The sequence below is a fragment of the Struthio camelus genome, chromosome 1 (assembly GCF_040807025.1).
Source record: "Struthio camelus isolate bStrCam1 chromosome 1, bStrCam1.hap1, whole genome shotgun sequence".
Lineage (NCBI taxonomy): Eukaryota > Metazoa > Chordata > Aves > Struthioniformes > Struthionidae > Struthio > Struthio camelus.
This window is the reverse complement of record NC_090942.1, coordinates 28,792,246-28,814,231: the sequence shown is the minus strand read 5'-3', so window position 1 is coordinate 28,814,231 and position 21,986 is coordinate 28,792,246. Positions and strand designations below refer to the sequence as shown.

General features: G+C 40.0%; 1 protein-coding gene across 4 annotated transcripts in view; it reads left to right on the top strand.

Annotated features, from left to right (window-relative positions):
- Window positions 1–20,581, top strand: part of ST7 (suppression of tumorigenicity 7) — a 162,372-nt gene extending 141,791 nt beyond the window's left edge. For all 4 annotated transcript variants that reach the window (XM_068932637.1, XM_068932631.1, XM_068932650.1 and 1 more), the window contains 4 exons: window positions 5,292–5,442; window positions 10,928–11,020; window positions 14,039–14,178; window positions 20,255–20,581. In XM_068932637.1, the coding sequence (XP_068788738.1) occupies window positions 5,292–5,442; window positions 10,928–11,020; window positions 14,039–14,178; window positions 20,255–20,350 (480 nt within the window). In that variant the 3' untranslated portion in view covers window positions 20,351–20,581. The remainder of the gene's footprint in view (window positions 1–5,291; window positions 5,443–10,927; window positions 11,021–14,038; window positions 14,179–20,254) is intronic.
- Window positions 20,582–21,986: the final 1,405 nt, after the last annotated feature.

Sequence of the window (21,986 nt, the reverse complement as noted above, 5' to 3'; positions counted from 1 at the left end):
AAAGAACTAGATGCAAGGAGCCATCATGATGATCTCTCCGTGTTTCAGCACCTGCGTATGTGTAATAATAAGTATAGCTGCGTGAGGCAGCTCAGGTTTCCATTGCATTGCGTAGGAGAGACACCTTTAGAGGTTTTCTCTAAGACAGGGTCTTTGGAGACCTCTGCCTGGGAGGGCACAGCAACATATTGCCATTTGTGATGGCCCTGTATTGTTTCTTGATCTAGCTGAACCTCTGGTCTAATTAAACCTCCTCATTCGTCACTGAAGTACAACGATTGCAATTCATTTATCCTCTAAAACAGCTTCAGGGAGAGTGGAGATGTGTTGTGCGTGCCACCTCTGTTTGCCTCCATGATGCTGGCTCTTTGATAAGTTTCTTGTTTAGCCTGTTACCAGACCCTCCCGCTGCACTGGAACCGTGCTTGGGCTCAGAGGCCTGTCAGGCTGACAGAGAGCTCCAGTCTTCCCGATGTATTCAAAGCATTAAAAAAGTAATGAAGTTTTATTCCTTCAGTCAGAAAGATCAGGGCTGAATCCAAGAAGATGCAAGTGTATAAGCAGTTACAGTTTAATAGGGTATCCATGCAGATGTGTAGATTGTTTTCTCCTAAAGCCAGGTGGAATTAGTACTGTTGTCATTGTCCACTGTCTTTCCTCTCATCCTTTTTTTTTTGGTTGCACTCATTTTTTCCAATGTGTTTTACTGCTATGATGAGTCTATGGTGAGGTCTTACGTTTATATTTGTCTGTAAGAACAAGGCCCTACTCTGGATGGAGGCCTTTGGAGCTATTATGGTATAAATACTCAGATTCCCACCTTGAAATCATTAATAGCTAAAGAGAAGACTATGCCTATCTAGTGTAGTATCTTTGATTAAGAGCAGTAATAATGTCTTGGAAACCATAAGCAGCTGTTTTTGGCTGATTTTGTCTAAGAGCTAGAGGTACGTATTCTGTTGCATGCAGAAGTCCATCAAGATACGTGGTTCACATGTTAGCTTAAGAGCATGAGGGCTGTAGCTGGTTGGACAGTTTTTGATGAAAGATTTATTTCATTTAATTTCATTTCACTAGAATTTGCCTGTTTATTCAGTCCAAAATGTTTCATGGGAGCTGTGTTGATTTCAGTAACAATATGCCAGAAACCCAGCAAATTGCTGTGAATCAGCCCTGCCTGTCAAGTATCCCTGTGTCAGTAGCCTACCTGGCTTACAGCCATCCCATCCATTCATCTCCACAGTAATCTTCTTTATGACCTGATAGGGGAATAATACCTTGAATACCCTGGCCCGTGATCCCTGGATCCATACAGTCAAGGCTTTTAGATGTCAGATCTCCTTGAACTACTTGGACTGAGGCTACTAGAGACGGCTGCTCCAAGAGAGCCCACTAACTGGACTGCCTTGGGCTCACAGGTCTTCCAGTTTTCCCACTCCCTGTTGGAGCTGGGAAGAGAATCATTCCATGTTACAGAGAAATCTGTCACTTCTGGTTGGTGGCCTGAACTGGAATAAATCCAAGGTTTGAAATCTCAGAATCACTATAAAAGAGAAGGGCCATTCTTTATCCAGCTGTAAACTTCATATTAATACAGAACCCATTTGGGCAATCCCCAGTGTGAGGAGCTTTCTATCAGGGCAGCACATGGGCCAGCAGCTCCCTGGAGGTAGGGACGATGCGGGGCTCCCTGGGCTGGCAGGGCAGGGGCCTCATCAACCAGGGCCTGCGCCACCGCTACCAAGTGACAGGACTGAGGCCAGACCAGGAAATCAGTCTGCAGGTCGGGGTGGGGGCCCGGATCAGAGGGCCCATGGCCAGGCGCAGGAATGGCTGCAAGGCAGCAGGGCTGGGCTCGGGCAGGCCCCCTGCAGTGGAGAGTCAGCTGAAAGCAGCTTCCATGGGCAGGGGCCAGCCCACTCGGAGGCCTCCCCGCAGCACGGTCTGGGAGCCTGTCCCCACTGGCACCAAAGCAAGGGAGCCTTCCTCAGCTGCACTGTCTCTGGGTTGGCCCTGAGCCTTGGCAGCCAAATCTCCAGGAGGGGGCAAGCTGTAAGGGCCGTTACGCTCTCCTTGAAAGTACAGTAACACAAGAGTGGATATTATACTCTGTGATATCGAGACCATCCTAATTTTCTTGAACAGCCATCTCTCTCCTTCTGTAATATAGTAGTATATCAGGCTCTGTCTACAGCTAGGTACCTTTTGGTGAACATTACTTCAGTTTAGATCAGTTAAGCAAACAGAGGCCTTTAAGCATCCTCTCACAGAGTAGACTTGCCATTTCTTTGATTAGCTGTTTTCTGTACTTGTACAATGTGATCTTTTTGTTCCCGAGTGCGCGTGATGAGAACCGTGTTTCAGATAAGGGCTCTCTGGGGCTATGTACAATTAGCATTCCCACTGGAAATACCTCCAGAATAAATTAGTTGACAGCTTTATGCCCAAAAGGTGAAACTGACCTTTGTGCTTGGAACAGACTATTATGAGGCCTGCATGGGACTTTAACCATCCATCAACTTTGTGTGGACCTTCTTGAATATCACCAAACCAGATTAGAGGACTTAACTTTTTTTGGGAAAGTAGCTATGTGACAGAGTGATGAGGGAGGAGCGTTTCCCATTTTTTATTTGAATAGCTTTTACAAATATCTTTTTCCTCCTGAAACTGAGAAAAATGCAGGCTGAAAAAGCAGTTGTATATATCATCAGAAACGAGAGAGGACTAAGAATTAGTTGCAAGTGTTAAGATATATCCTTCCATCACATATTTCCGCTTGATTTGTTTTTAATCATAAGCAGGTAGCAAGTAATACGTAAGATCAATATAACACATTTTAATCCTAATACTTCTGCAAATAGGACATTCCTTCCCGTTTTTTCCCTTCAGATATTTGTTTTTTGGCTTTTGTTTTTCTCCTTTGATTGAATTATTTAAATATTGAGAACCTACCCACTTTTTCAAAAAATACAGAGATAAGAGTAATGTTCTAAACTAATAAAATAGCAACCTGCAGGTCATGCAGGCATATTCCCTTTTTTCTATGTAAGCTTGGCAGTTCCCTCCATCTTGTTAGCTCTTGATTCCATCCTTTCTTCCATTCTTAATTCCCCCTCAGACTGTCCTGCCTAATAAATTGCAGCTCTTTCCATTAATCCATCTGCTCTACAGCCCTCTCTGATGTTTCTAAAACCTGCTAGAGAAAATCCAAGTATCACCAGTCTACCGCTGCTGCTAATTTAGCTTTCCCTGCTTTAACACTGTTACCCACATGAGAGACACGTGTGATTTCTCTTTCCTCTCTGAATTACTTATCTGTTCCCCAGTGTTGCTAATTTTCTGCTTTGAACTTGGTTTCTTCAAATTGTTTGCCTGTTTGTCTAGCTCCTTCCAGGCTTCTGTAGGCAGAAGGACGACAAGTTGTAGGATGCCCTTCATGTAGGATGCCCATCCTGCTTAATTCTCATTGCTCTCTGGCCTTTCCTTCTCTTTTCCTTCAAGGCTGCTTCTGAAGTCCCATTTATTTCTTCTCCCTTCTTCACTCAGCTTCTTCCTTATTAACTTGTAGTTTTTCCCACTTTGGCTTTCTCCTCTCTTCTGCATCATTGAGCCAATGTACAAGCATGCCCTGCAGTCTCCCATTCACAAAACTCAGCATTTAACAGGAGCTGCGAAGAGGGTAACATCACCCACACCTCTGTTTCACCTTTGATATGAAGTTGCCTTCTAGTGCGTGCCTGCACTCAGTTCTTGTCAGCTCTTACATTCTGCAGTCTTTGTTCTTCGAGACCAAAGCAGAGAACCGTGCGCAGGCACAGAATACCTTGTAAAGTGGATGAGTAGCATGCTCACTGTTTTTTTGCTGGTGGTGGACCTGAACTTTCCTTCATGTCTTATTTAACCTTGTTAATGACAGAACTCATCCTCCCTAAGGCCTGCAGTTCTTTTATCATCTTTAACCCCATTTTAATTCTGCTAAACAGCTGGCCTGTCACTAAATGTTGTAGATTCTTATCCAAGTAGTTCTGTGGCCTTATCCTTTTGTCCTGGTGGCTAAAGCAGCCGTCTTATCTCCCTCCCTTATAGGTAACTGTCTTCCTTTCTGACAACAGAATCACCCCCTTTTAATTCATCCAAACACCGCCAGCAAAGTTGTCCTTATGTTGTGGTCTGAGAGTGAGCTGTTTGACTCACCTGCTAACTGTTGCCTGTTGTATTAGGTACCATAGCAGGGAGAACATTTGCTCTTGGGCATCCTGGAAGAGAGCGCTCTTTCCATATCCTATTGAAGGGAAGTCAGTGTACAGCTGGGAAATGTTATACTTTGTGGAGGAAAACTAACAATTCATGATGGATTCAGCAGCCTGTGATTTCTTTCTGTCCTTCTTTTCCCTGCAAAGCATGCCAGGAAGGGAAGTCTATATCTTTTTCCCTCCACTAACTGAAATGAAGTACACCAGTGATGAGGTAACTAACTTCTGCTGAACTGGTAGCAGTCTAGACGTTCATGATGTGGAAGGTGAAGAAAAATCCCTTACTGGGATGACGTTCAGGATCGCTATCTTCTGCTGTAGCATGAACCCTCAGAGTGTTTCACTTGCGTTCTGCTATGGTGGAACTGGTACTGGGAGAACTGCTTGTGGGTTTACTCAGTGGTGATTTTCATTTTCATACTATTTTCAGTATATATTTTGAGTAGCTAATTTAAACATCAGATACTTTTTTTTTTTCTGAAAATTAGGTATTGTATGGTGTAATATCTTGGGCACATAACATTCATTACCAAGTAGCAGAGCTTACAAAATATAACTTGTTGGTAGCTATTTTGATGCCTGCCAGCCTTGGCATACTTAGATACCTAGTAAGTAAAGCAACCCTTGTGCATATTTTCTTACGGAAACACTATATGCATCAAACTGCTTAATGTCTTCTTCATTTTATTATAAACACTTTTAATTAAAAGGCTCTTGTAATTAGATTCTCCTTTCTGCTTTGAACCTTTTTTTTTCTTTCTCTTTGATAAGAGAGACATCTCATTTTGAAATTCTCCATGGTCTCCCTAGTACAGCTGAAGAGCACAGCATTAACCATCTGTCAGCATATCTTAGTCTTTGGGAATAATTCAGTAATTGTCTTCAAGTGCAGTTGGTGATGTTACACGTCTGATGAAACACTTACCAATGAGAGTACTGTAGGGAAATAGATCTTTCAGTGTGCATTGCAGAATTGCAGGCAGCTTTTTGTGTTTTTTATTACCTCTGAAATAATTATATTCTGCTTTTTTATTGCAGTATCTACTAGAAATGAAAAGCTTAATTCTGCCCCCTGAACATATTCTGAAGAGAGGGGACAGTGAAGCAATAGCATATGCTTTCTTTCACCTTCAACACTGGAAAAGAGTAGAGGGGGCATTGAATCTCTTACACTGTACATGGGAAGGCAGTAAGTAATTCTCTTTCTTACAAATGAGCTAATAAAATGTTTCCATTGAATGTCATGAGAAAGTAATAGGTTTTCGTGAAGTATAGTAAGTGGGAATTCTGGAGGTCAGTTGCACCCTCACCAGTACCGAAATATTTGAAATGCAAACTGAAAATACAGAGTTTATTTAATGGGAAAAAAGTTCTGTAGTCCTGGGTTCTGTTTTCTAGCGTAACACTGAACAACATTTCCCATCTTCTTTGTGCTCTGTTTTCTTACTCATGAATGAGGGGATAATAATTTACCTTCCTCATGGCAGAGTTGCAGAGTTTTGTTTGTCATTATTTGAATGCTGTGTTACTGGAAACTGCAAAAGTGCCTAATAAGCAGATAAATATTAGCATGTAGTATAAACCAAAACATTTTAAATGATATTTTTATTCACAAACTGGAGTGAGTCCAGTAGATGACCACTAGGATGCTTTAGGGACTGGAATATGTGGTGTGTGAGAAGAGGCTGAGGAAGCTGACTTTGTTCAACCTTGGAGAAGAGAAGACTTTTGGGAGGGAGAGAGGGGATCCAGTTGCTGTCTGCAACCACCTGATGGAGAGATTATATGGAAGACAGTCAGACGCTTCTCAGAAGCGCACAGCGGAAGGAGAAGAGGCAACAGACAAGTTGCCCAAGAGAAATTCCCTCTAGACATAAGAAGAAAACCAAAAAGTTTTCACAGGGAAAGTGGTGAGGCACTGGAACAGGTTGCTGTGAGTTCGTGGGACCTCCATCCCTGGAGGTGCTCAGAGCTCAACTGGACACGGCCCTGAGCAACCTGATCTAACTTTGTCCCTAAAATTGTTCTTTTCAGGTTCCTGGGAATTAAAAAATAGCCTTTCTAGGCTTCTTACACAGATTTTTCTTTCTCTGATCATTATCCAGTTCCCTTTTTCGGCTCTGCTTTCTTCTGCTTTCTTTCACCCTCTTCATATGTTCCTTTTTTTCTACCATCTTTTTTTTTTCCTCCATACATTTGCTGCTCTCATTTAGGCTTGTTAGGAAAGATAAAGTTTGTCGCCACAGTAACTCCTACAAAAATGCATTTAATACCTTAATTTTGAAAGTCGCTTGACTTAGCATCTGAGTCACTGCGTTAAATGGCCTGAATTTGCCTAACTGGCAACATAGGCTTCCTGAGGAAGCAATGACTTTGTTTCTAGGTGTAAAGAATGCCCTACATTAACTGATTCCTCTCTTTGTCACCTTCACAGCCATCTGAATATGTACTTTATTAGTTCATGTTTGTATATTATTAGCTTGTGAAGGTGTAAATGACTATTGTTACATAGCCTCTAAAGAAAAATCTGTAATTTGCTTTGCACAGCAATTTCAGAGAGAGATGAACAGTGCACCAAGCCTCAATAATTTTGTTTGATTTTTCCTCACACATGAAGACATCCATGGGTTTTAATGGTTTCACCAACATTTAGCCCAGTAATCATAACTTTCAGTCCGTATCTTAGTGTGGGTAATATTCTTTATGGATGTGGTAAACTACTGATATTGCTGTTATGTCCTTTACTTGCGAAAAGTTACCTCAACGTATCTGTCCAATTGTAAATTAAAGTCAGTGGAAACACGGCAAAGGAATTAAATTTAACTAAATTCCAGTTTTTACCAGCAGTCTACAGTATGTGGTCAGTTGCTCTCGTTTTCTTACCAGGTATTTATGTACTTATCATTCAATATACTGTTAGTGTGCTTGAAATACCCACAAGTCTCCCTTTAGCAGTTTGTATGTAGGAAATTACTGTCTACATATGTATACTATTCAATTCTAACCTTGTGGGAAGGAACTGGGCAGAATTAAGTACTGTATTTCAGTAAGTAAATCACTTGAGGGTACATCTTGTATGCTTCTGAGGAGAATAAGGTTGCTCCTAATTAAGGCAGCCTCTAACAGAATTTATGCAGAAATGTCCTTGTGGCATTTTGAACTCTGAAACGCTTAGAGTGTTTTTCCCAAATTGTATTCAACAATTGAGAAAAGTGAGGTTATAAAAATAATGATGATCATCAAACTGGAATGTTGGTTATTTCCTGCTGTCTCTTGTTTCGATCAGTCAAAGCACACGTCTGGTCATAGTACAACTCAAGAGTCCGAGTGACACAATGTGAAACGTTCCTCTTTAAGATTTGATCCAGATCAACCTGGATCAACAAACCTGTACCTTTTTTGTACAGAAAGTCTGTAGTTTCAAGCATAACCAAATCCGAAAGAGTCTGAGGTGCTTATTTGTCACAGCCTCAATTTCTAAAATTGTATCATATGTTTGCTGTTGTTTGCATGAAGATGAAAATGTTATGGTACCTTTCACAAGCACAAGGTTGAATGGTGAACTGCCTCTCTGCTACCTGAATTGCTTTATGTAAAACAGGATCAGATAATACTGTAAGGGTCAGGCACAGGAGTACCTACATAAACACGAACTGATATACATGCACCAGAGCCCTTTCTTCTATGACGCATAACACTGCTAAATGAATTATTTTGCTGTAAATCTCCATATCTGGTCTTGTGTCAAAGAGGATTATGTTTAAATTCAGCACAATCTATTCAACCACTTTTAGCTTGTTTTGTAAAAGCAGCACCCTAGCTGTCCCTTTCTGTTTTGTTTAGAATACTTATACTACTGTGATTCAGTGTGAGACAGAAGAGGTTTGACTATCTGTTTAAATATTAAGCCAAGTGTGAAGGAAAAGCTTGTATTAGTGATTTAGAAATAATGAGCATTGAATATCCCTTCACACACGCTTTTGTTACAAGCACTCAGTTTGTTGCACATGAAGATCATACAAGGCTTAAATTATTGACTTTGTGTTTGGCCTTTGGGGGCGCTATGAAGAAGAGGGGTTTAATATTGCAAAAGCTTTAAAGCCCAGGTAGCGTTATTAAGCTGCAGGAAGTTGATGGTCCTTGAGGGCTGGCAGATAGTCTCACTGACAATGACATGACTACTCCTTAGGGAACAAATGTGGGACTGAAAGCTCAGATGCTTTTCTGCCATGTACTGACCTACTGTAATGGCTGTCAATCTCTTAATAAGTATATGCATTTTATTAAACCTAATGGCAGCCCTCAGAAATACTGCTATACCTGTATCAGAGAACATGTAATTGAGGTTCATGGAGATAAAACAACTTCCCTGAAATTTCACTACATAGTGTCAGAACAAGAATTTTGGTTTTTTTGACTCCGTGAGCAGTGCCTGATCTACAGATTTAGGGTCACTCTAGAAGATCACTTCAAATCTGAATTTCACTCGGTCTGTAAGGCTGCTGATAAATAACATGCTGAAGCAGAAGGTAAGAAGGAAGAGAAGCCACTTGTATACTCTGATCTTCTGTGCCTCAGAGAGAGACTACAGACCAGGAACTGAGCAGGAGAAGCGACTATGACCTGTCATCTTCTAGTAGAGAAGTGTGTTTTTTCCAGGAAAAATCATCATGCAATCTCATGACAGTGCTACCAGTAAAAACATATGCAGAATATAATTAATCAGGTATTTGTAAAGCATCTTGCAAATAGAAAGCATGATATGTTGTGCTGTCTAGGGAAAGACGTGGTTTAAAATTGTATGTTAAGACGACTTTGAGAAAATACCACCTATCCATCAAAATACATTTCTCATACATAGTGCTATTGTGGTTTAGGTTCCAGTTCATTGTTTCCTGATGGAGAACTTGTTATGCCATTAAAGAAACCCACACTAGGATGTTTCCTGGGGGCTGGGTTGCATAAAGATGTTTCTAGGTTCTTTTGGAGAGAGTGTTGGATAGTTTCAATAATATATTACACTTCCTTGTATAAAAATCGTTATGGGAAACTAGTGTTGGCAGTTTTACCTCACATGAGCACTTAGAACCATCAGTCTTTCATTTCTGAAGATCTGAGACATAGAGTATTTTTTGTTTCTATCTCAATTTAAGAAATTACTGCTACATGAGAAAAACTGATAACATTTACCTCAACAAGACTGCAAGAAAACAGGTTCTTCCCTTATGCAGAGGTCATAGTGGTTTGTATACACTTTGAAAAGACAATTTACCTTGGAGTGATACATCTGTAGTGTAGATTGGCTGCATTCCAGATACTCAAATTAAATACATAATGTTTTTATTTTTTAATAATAATCAAATATGAGAATAAATGCCATATGTTAGCTGAAGTTACACTGGCATATTTTCATTCTACTTTGAGGATTTCTGCCTTCCTTATTATTGCTTTAAAAATAGAAACTGAAAATAAATACTCATATAATTGTACAAGATAAAAGTACAGCCGATATTATATCAAATGCAGTGTATACAACTGAGAATATTGTAGTAGTTAGAATTGTGTATTTTAAAACAATTCCTCAATTGCCTTGTGAGCAAGAGATGATAAAGTATTGTCATGTGGGGGTGATCTGTACCTAATATTTGAAATACAGTGCTTCTAGGACATCTGTTAAGGAAAATATTGCTTCAGTGACTGATGTTCATAGAAATAGTGAGAATAACATGTTGATGACATTTTAACAGTGAGAATAATATATAGGATAATGGAAAAGGATGCATTGATTGCAAAGCTATAATTCAGTCAAGTATTCTGATGTTTCCATAAACCACACGAGCATAACTCAGATGGCCTCTGACATCATCAGAGTCCAGATTTAGTAATCCATTTCCCTCCCTCTCTGTTACTATTTTCAATTTAAATATTACATATATTTGAAAAAATGCATAAGATTAAGTATTGTTTAATCCATGACCTGAAGATTTATATCACAAACCTGACTTGATCTGCTACATTTTCAAAGAATGCATTACAGGAACCTGGTTTTAATAATTCATTATTAATCTTTCATTGCCAAATATAAAATGAAAACATGACTGTTGGAAAACTGGTTCTCTGTGCTGACTCACACAGTGTTACCTGGTTTGCTGGAGTGTGATGGGTAATTCACTGAGGCTTAGTACTTTTTTCCATGTAAAATTTCCATTATGCAGAGATTGCAAGTATTGGCCCAAATTCACAAGCTGGGCTGGCCATTTTTGTAGGCTACACCTGTTATATCAGATACAGCTTTTTTTCCCCCTGAAAATTAAAAATTCTGAAGTCTAAAAGTCTAAGCCAAAATGTGTAAACTTGACTATGGAACGTAAGTACCCTGAGCTCTGACCACAGAAACATTTATGTGTATGTGCATGTAAAGTGGTCTCACTTGACACTCGTGAACCTCCTCCCAGGAATAAAAGTAAATATAAGTACTTGCTAGGTTAAAAGCTAAGTGTACATTTAAATTTTGGCATTTAATTAAGTATTTTATACCCTAACTGTTTGCAACTAAATATGCTGATATTAGTGCTTTGCCTGTATTTGTTTTTCAAAACTGTAAATACAGTTAAGTATGTCCAGTAACTGCCACTCTCACAGTAATTTGTGCACTGTGTTGTTTTTCTTTTAAGCTTTCAGAATGATCCCTTATCCACTGGAAAAAGGACATCTTTTCTACCCTTACCCTATTTGTACAGAAACTGCAGATAGAGAGCTACTGCCATGTACGTTCTTTTCTCCTCTTTCTTATTGTTGACATAAAAGAATTGTTTATCTTAGGCTTGCAATGCTGATCTCCGTTGATGCCTGTTAAATTGGGTACAGTGGATTAGAATAATCACTTGACAGTGAGTCTCTGGAGCTCACTTGATTGTTTAAAAGGCAGTTCTAACCATAGTTCATAACGATTAGCTATCTTTATTGCTGTCAGCAGTGCGAGGATAGGGAGAGAGATTACTGCGGGGATATAAATCTGTTAGATTTTGCTGCTTCTCTCCTGCCAAGACAGTGGAAAATATGTTTGATCCTTTATCTAGGATAACATCCCATCAAACCAAAAGTACAGTTGCCCGGCCTTGTCAGCCTTACATAGACAAACTAGCTACTTAAATTCCAAGGCAAGATCAAACCTGCATGAGACCGCTGGATCATTAACACAGCTGTTGTGCCAAGTTATTCTGACATTTTCTGAAAAGCAAACCTAAGCAGCAAGGGAGGCTTTTCTTCATATAATGATGTGTATGCTATTATGAAGAGATTGATGTGAAATTACCTCAGTCATTTATCATACATGTTTGTAGTACGCATTAGCAAAGTGTCAACAGTGTTCCCAGCGTTCCACAAGATACAGATATAGAGAAGGATCCAGCCCTCAGGAGGTCTAGCTAGTCTAAGCTAATGAGACTACCTGCAGTGCATGCAGCAGAGTACAAGAATGCAGAGGAAGAGCCCAAGCAGCTGGTCTTGCAAACACTTAAACTTTGTTCCCACATCGTTTCTCACTGAAGTGAGTGGGACTTAGTGTGAGCACGTGTGAAGTGCACACACATGTGGAGGGGCTTGTAGGGTCAGGTTAGAGAAGACAAACGCAGATTGATGAAAGGGGTTCCCCTCTCACTCACTCCATTCTGAAATCACAATCAAGAGAAATCTTTATCTGGAATCCAGAAAAAGTAAAACTCGGCCTGTTTCTGCTGTGAATGCTGGGTTTGCTGGTATTTGCAGTCCTCATAGTCTTTTATTCATAACTTTGTGAGGCTGAACTAACAAATGTGTTGCCACTTTTAAAAAGCCTATGTGGGTAAACGTTAGGTGAGAATAATACAGCAAAAATCCACTCATTCCGAGGCTCTTTCACAGTACATTCTCCCTGATATTATACAGAAATCCTTGGCAACTGACAGTATCTCCCCACCCCATTATAATCGCCCTAATTATAACAACACCTCTTAGAGTGCTCTGCCTGCTTTACTCAGAGGGATAAAGAGCTGGGGAGGGTGGAGTGTCGGGAGATTTAGGCATGACAAAGTCATGCAGAATAGTTCAGTGCTCTCCTTTCTAGATGCAAAACTAATTGTTCTCGTCAAATGTTAGAAGCAAGGGACCCTTTAACAGCATATGTAGATAGTCGTGGTTGTTATGGGAAATGCCTTTCACTGCAAAATCTCTTGGGTTTGAGAAGGGAAGGGTTTAACATACTGTGCCAGACACAGGTCGCATGAAGGGTTTTGCATACCTGTCCACACCCTTTAATAGCATATGTTCTAAAGGAGAGTAAGCTGGAATGATGTCAGAACACTGAGGTCTTGTAGGCTACCCTAATTAAAAATATCAATCATATAACTTTTCCTATGACTAGATAATAAATCAGAACAATAGGTTTGAGCAAGTGCAACCAACTGCATGCCAGAAATCTTAGAGTTAAACCCATAATCTAGAATTTTCCAAGCTCTAAATTTAAATCAAACAGAAGTTGCAAATTATCTGTGTTTTTCTTTTTAACGTTCTTTAAACTGAATGAGTTTGCAGAACCAAAATTATTTTTTGTTCTTAATATTTTGATTTAAACCCGTATAAATTCTTGCTGTTTATATTGGAAACCACTCTGCTCAGGATGAATGCAGTCATGAATATTGTCCTGCCAGGTGGCCTGCTGGATCACCCTATGCTTATGTTATCTGTGGATGTGATCAGATGAGACCTGTTCACTGAAGCAGAGAAAGCAGACAAAATGGCAGAATGGTGTTTTGTGTATATAGGTTGCCACAGGATTTGAGTATATGGGAAGCTTGAATTTAACCTTGAGACTGGTCCTGAATTGGAAAAAATGTTTCGAAGTCTGCATTTATCTTGACTGTAGCTTTGAATTATGGACTGAATGAATGAAACGGATAAGAGTTGCCCAGAACTTTTACCAACCCAGACAAATTTTCACCTTCAATCTGAGTCACCGTGAAAGTGTAAAGGATATTTTCTCCCAGTGAAATCCTCATCATCCTCTTTTGACCCTTTTAGCCTTCTCGGTGCTGCTTTCTCCAAAGTACCAGAGTGAAGGATCTTTCTGTACCCCTTTTGCTTTATCCTAACAAACACTTTAAAAATTCTTTATTAATTTCAATTTCAGGTTTTAAAACTTTAATTATTAAAAAGTTGTTACATTGCTATAAATATACAGGGAATTGTGAAATTCTGGAATCTAAAGCACATATTTGTGTGTCATGCTTTTCGGATAAGTTTTCTCAGTTCTGCAGAATTTACTCCCAGAATTTACTGTTACAAACAGTTTAGTTGTACATCCTGCTTAAACCAATCTACAGCCATGCTTCTACTGAAAGGCTGGTCTCACTGCTGCTCCTAGCTGCATGTTTCTGCTGTCTCTGTATGTCAGCATTAGCAAACATGCAGCCATGTAGCTCGTCACTAACCTGTGTAAAAACTGAGCATTTTATTTGCAGGTTAGTTTTCTGGAGTTAGTTGTTGCACAGCTGAATTATAGCTATTGCTGACACAAGGAAAGCAAAAATAGCATGGAGGGTGGATCAGAGGAAGACAGAAGTGTGATGTTTGCATCAGAATAACCTAGCAGAGGGGTAACTGCCACAACAATAATGCTAGCCTTAGGTGATTCAGATCTTCTGTATGTTTCTTTCTTCAAAAACATTTTCAGACGCATAAGAATGTTGGGGTTTTTTTTGTTTTGTTTTTACTTACAATGCACTCCCTTCTCCCTCTTTGTTCCACAGCATTTCATGAAGTTTCAGTTTACCCCAAGAAAGAACTTCCTTTCTTCATCCTCTTCACTGCTGGATTATGTTCTTTCACAGCCATGCTAGCCCTCCTGACACATCAGTTCCCAGAGCTTATGGGGGTCTTTGCAAAAGCTGTGAGTATTCTCTGTTGCTCTTTTCTGGTAAATAAAGACACAAATATAGCAGAACTGAGCTAAATATTGCTCAGTATTAAACTTTTGCATATTCAGAAATACAGGTAAAAACGTCAAGAGACCTAGCTCTGAGCAGCGGGACATTGAAGAACCCTTAAGGGAGCTAAACAGTAGAACAGTACTATCTTTCTTCTCTGGTTTATATGGCTCTTTTGTTGGGCTAGATCTGTCATGGTTTTGCCAAGAAAGATACGGTGGGGGGCAAGGAATATTTTTTTTTCTTAGGTAATCTAACGAAATAAGCTAATAATGGTTTGCAGAACCTCTCTGTTCCGTGTAGAGCTGTAATAACTATGCCACGCTTTCCAGTGCAATAGAAACTGTTGGTATGAGCAGAATCAGAGTGCACTGCTAATGAAGGCAAATCGCTGTATTCATTCCCCAAATTGCTGTGAAAGATACAGTCTCAATATTTCCCTCATAATGTTTATTAACTGCATCTAGGGAAGTCTCTGTTAATTCTGCTTTTCTAATCCAATGAGGATTAATAAATGGTGGAGGATGGAGGGGGAAGGGCCATCAGTTGTGTTAAAATCTGCTTTTTTCTTTGCAAAACCAAGAACATCACAAGTCCGGTGTTCTAGGACATGAAAAATTCACATCCTAGAAAAGTCCCAGAGTGATCAAAAAACGGTCTCCTTATCCAAGAAATGCTGAATATCCGCTGTAGTAATATTTTCTCTGAAATATGTTTGTATCTGAGACAGGTCTTGTGTTTCCAAGAAAGCCTTCTAGCTTTAATTTCAATGTCTGATACTTTTCATTGGGGGGGGGGGGGGAGGGGAGGGAGGGTGGAAGAGGCAAGGCTGAAAGGCTTTGGCAAAATTCATAACGTAAGTACTTTCTCAAACTCCTTTTACATTTGCTGAAGGACTCCCTTTGAAGTAAACCAAGTCTTCTACCACCCAGCCTGGTCAGAGTTAGAAGTCTGATACAGCAACAGTTCTTGTGTCAATAATTTTGTTTCATCAGCTCTAGAAGACAGAAAATAAGATCAGCTGTAGCAAAAGATACCAATTCTGTCATAGAGAAGTGTTAAAACTTATCTGAAATGTTACTAGTCTCTTTTTTCTAAAGCCTATATGTATAGGCATTTGGTGGACAGTAAGTGTATTACACAAGGGATATGTTCTTAAAATTATTTGTAGAGGGGTTTCTGTTTGCTTTTTTCCTTAAATCTGAAGGGTATGACCCTTGTTTTGGAGCTCTTCTAGTGCAACCTGCAGTATCCTGGTGTTGGCACAATTAATGATCCTCAGTCCTGTCCTTGTGCCTGTCTGTCTTGCTCCAGAACAAAGAATATATTGGAAGCTGGCACGATGAGGTTTTGTTCTTAGAGCTCCTTCTACAGGCAGTGAACTAGCAGCATCAGAGAAAACTGGCAGCAGATCTGCTCACAAGGTCTCCCAAAGGAGGGATTAACAAATGTCAGCTGTCGAAGTCTGTGGTTCTTGCAGGTCTCCCATTACACGCTGTTTATGGAATTGCAGTACAAGGTGAGCCCATGCTGGCAAGACTCGTGCTTCGCCTAGATGGGTGGCCTAGGACCACAGACATGCTGAATCCTTCCAGCAAAAGACTTCTCAAGGCAGAAAAAGCCCTTGAATGCTGAGGACCCCCCTCCGTATGTGAGGTTGCCAAAGGCAGGTTGTGCCACTGTGACAGTCCCCCAGGGCCGTGTGTTACGCCACTGGCTGCTGAGATCAAAGGTGTTTTAAAGCTACTTTACTTTTCTGAGAGGTTCAGCATAGATTTACTGGAATTTGCCAAACCTCATCAGACCAGCGTTCTTTCAGAGCCAGAACTTATTCTGAATGCTGCTGCCAGTTCAGCAGAAAGTGCAAATATTCCCAACTGCATCCAGCCAATTATGTAACAGTGTACCTGGAGGTAAGGTTGACTTTTCCCACAAAGAAATAGGAATTTCTTCTATTTGATTGATTTGTCAGACCGAGTATAAGTAACTTCAAAAGACAGCAGACCTTAGCATTTTCACTTGGTTAGGGGAAAGCATGTTCCTAGCTTGCACTTACAGTTTTTGCTAGGCTTTCTAACAAAAGGCTTTTGGAGGTCACTTCAAGGTATGAACACAAGCAGAATTGCAGTGGTTTAGATAAAATTACTGGCACAGTGTAAATATGTTACAATTTATTGTGTTTTGTCATGCAGAACTATAACAGTATCCTGTAAATGGCAACAATTTATTTAAAAATGCAGGTGCTTTCATAACGTGGTAGTGGTAAGAATATATCTTGAACAAACATGAGAGATGTTAACAAAGGAGTCAGTATTTAATTCATCAAGTCAACAGTCGTATGTGTCTGAAGGTGTAGTTCCTGGTTAAATTGCACCAAAAATTATTAAAATGATTAAACTTAAGACATATTTTCAGATTTTTCTCTGATTGATTTGATACCTTTCTATGCCTGAGATCACTGACAGGGTCTTTTTCAATATTTTCTATATGATAGATGAGATGTTCAGACGTTCATCAAGCAGGTTTCCACAGGGAGATCTTTCGTCTGCTTGGACGTCTGCAGAGCCTGAGGTAGACAACGTATGGATCAGATCACAGGGACTGAGCAATAAACAGTCAATTCCTTCAGGCATGCACCAGCCAATGCAGTGGAAGAGTTTAACAAGATACGTTTTCAGTATCTGTTTTAATCAAACAGCATTATTCAGAAGATGCTCCCAGAAATCCACTTTCTTCCAACTTTGAAGTAGCCAAGCTGATAGCTTTCTTTTAAAATACAAAATAATAGCAGACTTTTTGCAGCTCTCCCATCAGCTGCTCTGCCACCTTCTTTTCTTCTCTACTGCTGGTGCTGTTTCTTTTGTTCTATGTAAAAAAACTGTCACTGTCAAAGGGAACAGCAAAAAGCTTAAAAAAGACAAACCATGCAGATTAAGCCTTCCTGAGTGCTAGTGCGTGTTGAGCAAGTGCAGTACACTGCCAGTGATGTTTGAGAATGTGAGCACCAAGAGCTTTCCAAGGGCCACATGCTGTGCCCTGTTTCCACAGCTTCACAGCTAGTACCAGGTCTTCCACTAAACGTGCTGGGAGGCAGTCAGCTGAGAGGGGCCTTCTGTGTCCCACAGCGTTTGGGGACAGAAATTGGGTTCCTCGTGACTTTGGGAAGAGGAACTGAGCCCTTGTTGTTATTAGGGTTTCAGATAGCTCTGTTCAGCCCTGGCTGCTTGGGCTCTGTGCCTGAGATGCTGTGGATAGCCCCAGGACAGATGTCACGCAGGTAGGCTTGTACAGAAGGTGACATCCTGAACCACTTGCTGTCAGTGCAGATTCTCCTGGGACTTCAGTGGAGCTCCAACCAATTTTCCAGCTGGAGAGAAGCTTGATGCATTTTTAGCTACAAATATTTGCTAAGTTTGTTACAGGATACAATCAACTAGCAAAAAAAAATCCTATGAATTGCAATAAAACATGCTGTCAGGCAAAATATTCTTGTTTCGTTGATTTAACAAGCATGTAATTTGCACTGCAAAAGCTGGGTTTTATCCAAGTATATGTGATGCTTCAGGTGCAAACTAGCCCCACAGGTCAAGTGCTATTAAAGAGCACAAAATGTCCTCTAGTGAACCCTTTGCATTTGGCAAAATTAAAGGGAAGTATTTATCCAAACAATTCACAGTTTAATCAGAGAGAATGCTTCGACTTGGGCAAGCCATTTGAAGTATTAACAGTGAAGATTAGCTAAGTCACAGCTACATTCATTCAACTGTGGTTCATGTAATACAGCTTGATCTTCAGTGCTGCATCTGAAACACCCCATTCAGGTTTGATTAGAAGAAAAAAAAGCTTTTTCTTTGACTTGTGCTTATGACAAAATCTGATTTCCCATAATGGTGTTACCTGATTTTCTGATTATGTACAAGTTTTCCATGATGCAGCATCTGCATTGTACGCAAGCATGTCCAAGAAGGAAAATAAGAATTCTGATGCTTACTAATGCCTTTAAAATACATAAGCACCATAAATTTTTATAATTAAACTGAGTACAGAGCCCATTTTGGTAAACAGTGAAGCTGTTTGCATACCTTGAAATGTTCATACTCTCTGGCTATTGGACGGTGAACAACTTGAGGATATTGGTGAAAGCCACAATTCATGCAACACAGACTATATAGCAGTAAAATCACATACATAAGAGTCATCTCACCTTCCACTTTAAATACTTTTGCAGTATATAACTATATTTCAGCAGCACACAGACATGTAACAATTTTTAAAACCAGATTTTTCTTACCTAACTTCAGATACATTAGGTAGGAGACTAAGTTAGCAACTAGCGTATCTATGTGAGGTAATGAAACATGGCTTGTTCAGTGGTGCCGAAGGCAAGTGATATATCAGGACTTGTATCTGTGCCACTAACCTCTTCTCCTTTCCAAGCCAGGAGGGCCCTGTCCTCCCTGGCTGCTGGGAACATTCCCTACCCCAAGCCCTGCCTGGGCTTTGCTTAGGAGAAACAAATTGTCACAGGCCAAATCTCTATGAGGATCTGCAGTAGCAGTTCAGCGGTGTGGTGGGGCAGGCCAGGACCCACGGTGCCACAGTTCTCCTCGCTTCAGTCATAAAGACAAAACCCAGTCATCCCTGGCTGCCTCAACAGCAAGCGGAAGAGAGGGAAGAGGCAATTTCGAAAGGCAGTTCTGGTCCTGGGGTGGATAGAATTACTCTCTAGAAGTGCTTAGTTCTCTTCAGTGACTACAGGGGGACCAGACTCTCAAATTTGCCTCCTTTAAGTGCCTAAATGTATATGGAATTAATTCAGAGCATGAAAAGAAATGTACATGTGTTTATATATTATGCATGATGCTCTCTTCTGTTATGAAAAAGTGTTCTTTGGGTCAAATTACAACCAAACAGAACATCACCAGATTTGCTTAATACTGGCATACTAAGCAGACTTAATATACACATCCGTGTGCTAAACGGAGTTTATATGCTTTGTGCTGACTGCGTCGCAGTAACTGGAGCACAAGTCTGCTTGTAGCTCTTTGCTGGACCGTAACGGAATTGTTTATTTTTGGCAAAATGGTGACAGCCAAGACATTTAGAAGCAGAGTGTTCACGATCTCAAGGTAGCTGACTTTGCATATTTGAAATTATTGTGTAATATCTGCTCAATTATAGTGAAGCAGATATTATAGAAGCAGAGTGTTCACGATCTCAAGGTAGCTGACTTTGCATATTTGAAATTATTGTGTAATATCTGCTCAATTATAGTGTACCTTAATATTGTACTCTTTCTCATACACGTATAGGGCTCCAACACAGCTGAATGTAACGTAGACTGTTAAGATATAGTTAAGGTAAAGCACAATTAGTAAGTATTGCCAAAAGTTTTGGGAGTGCTTTAATTACTCAGTTCTGAGGCGCTTAGGCACTTAGAGGGCAGTGTTATTTTTCCTGTGATAAAATGATCGCTATTCACTTGATTCTGTAATACATGTCTATCATAACATTAATATATTGAAGTCTCTTTCAGAGTGACAGATTCTGTTCTGTAGCGGGAGGAGGAGGTTAAGATAAATTCCAGGTAGTGATGCTTCAGTGGATATAGCAGATCTGTAGATAGCACAGAACCATTTTAAATCTAGGTCTGAAGACACATATCGTCTCTGAGAGATGATCTGACTGCACTTATGAAAAAGACTGTCTTTTAACTTAGTAGGTTTTGGGTTGAGCTTTCAATGGCTTCAGAGTGAGCCTGGATCAAGGACGTGAGTCATGTGAAAGCTTTTGTGTAGTTTTCATTACATTCAGGTTTGTAAAAATGGGTCTCTTGCAGGCGTGAGTACAAAATCCAGAGATCTGTGTATATGCAAGGCTCAGAATTTGGAAGAAAGGCTTGAATTAGTTAGATTTTTGTCATGCTGGAGGATTTTATGGAGGAATGCAGCAAGCATTTCTTATCTTGTTGGACAGCTTTCTCTTGAAGTGTATTGTCTCCTGGATTTTGATCCAAATGTATATCTGATTTCTTTGCAGTTTCTCAGCACCCTCTTTGCCCCTTTAAATTTTGTTATGGAAAAAGTAGAAAGTATCCTGCCTTCCAGTCTGTGGCACCAGCTGACGAGGATCTGAGGGAGCACACCCGCTGACTTGACTGCCATGACATCTTCTGTGCCAACTTTTTGTTGACCACAAGAAAGCATGATAAAAAAAGGGAAGCAGTTCTAAGACTTAAAAACTCTTCATGGATTGTCTGTTCTCATATAAAAACTGTTTTGTTGTACAAAATACATTGATGTTAGGTTCTATTATATTTTGCTTTCAGAAAAGAAAAAACTTAAAAATAAACTTTTGTGTATTGCAGCATTGCTGTGTTTTGGCTTCTCCTTCAAAGCTCTAATCGTATTTTGTGTTCTTAAACGTCTGTGTGGTGTATCTGCTTCACCACAACTAGGGCTTGGCTTTCCGTTCAGTTAATGAAGCAGCACTAATAACTTCACAATTTGAAGCAACAGCATCACCATGTTTCATTAAAGAGTTCAAATAGGGTGAAGCCCTCACTGCTACACACAGTCTAGACGAGGTTTCTGGGTGCTTAAAGCTCTCGCTTAGAGCAGCTTTGGGCTCTCTAGACAGTTTGGGTGGTACACTGGGCTTCTGATTCCCATCCCCTGCATCAGTTTTATCCTCATTTGAATTTTCAACTAGTCCACATACTTTACGGATTTTATTAATTCCACTATTTGAAGTACCTCCAGAAGCTTTGTGCTTTGCCCATTTACAGAGATGGCAGAGAATTGATGACAAATTTAGCTGTAATGCGTGGTGATTGCACTCATGCTTTTATGTATTTCTTGCTCAGTTTTTACTGCATTATTAATACCTCTCAAGTATGAAAAAGCAGCTTTTTTTTCCTGTACAGATTAAACATCAGCACTGTAAAACGTTTTTTGCTTGAGACCAAAAGCTCTTTGACAAAATTAGTATTAGTTCATGCACAATTAGTAGAGACCGTGGTGTTTCAACAGTTGGCTTACTCCAAGAAATCTTACCCTTGTGCTCTGAGAGGTTTAGACAATGTATTCAGTTTTAACCTCGGCACTGTAAATGGAAACTGTATGACTTACTTAACTTCCTATAGACATCTCTGCCAATGTATGAAGCCAGTGCTAAGATGAAGAATTTGAAGTTGAGCAACTTCAGTTGAAGCAAGGGCTCTTAACTGTCAAGAGCTGAAACTGCAATCTTATAGATTCACCAAGGATGTTTTTTCAGCTCTTCCTCCAAGTAAGTGTAGACTTGATACAGCAGAAAGAAGATGCCACTTTCCCAGCTGAACTTTGAAATATGCCACATGTGACAGGATGTTTCCATTATTTTACAAATGCTGCCCAGCTTGAAAGGCTGTGATTACCAGGAGGTAAGTTTATTTATCAATGAGGATATGAGTGAGGAAAGACAAAACTACTATTAACAGAGCGAGTGTAAAAAGATGATGTTTCTTTACAGCAAGAAATGAGTTGCATCATTTTGTTTTTTGCCCTCTTGATCACATATATGTTAGTCTGGACAGGAGAAAGGTATTTGTCAAAATGAGTAGTGGTACTACATTAAAACAATGGTTTAATGTCTGCAGCACTAGGTGAAAAAAGCCCGTACTGCAGCAGGAGAAATCAGTTGTTAGAATGAGACCTGAGGGAGAACATAGGAAAGCAGGGAGCCCCATGGCTAGATAGTAAAACTAGTGAGGTGACTAGTGAGGTCACTG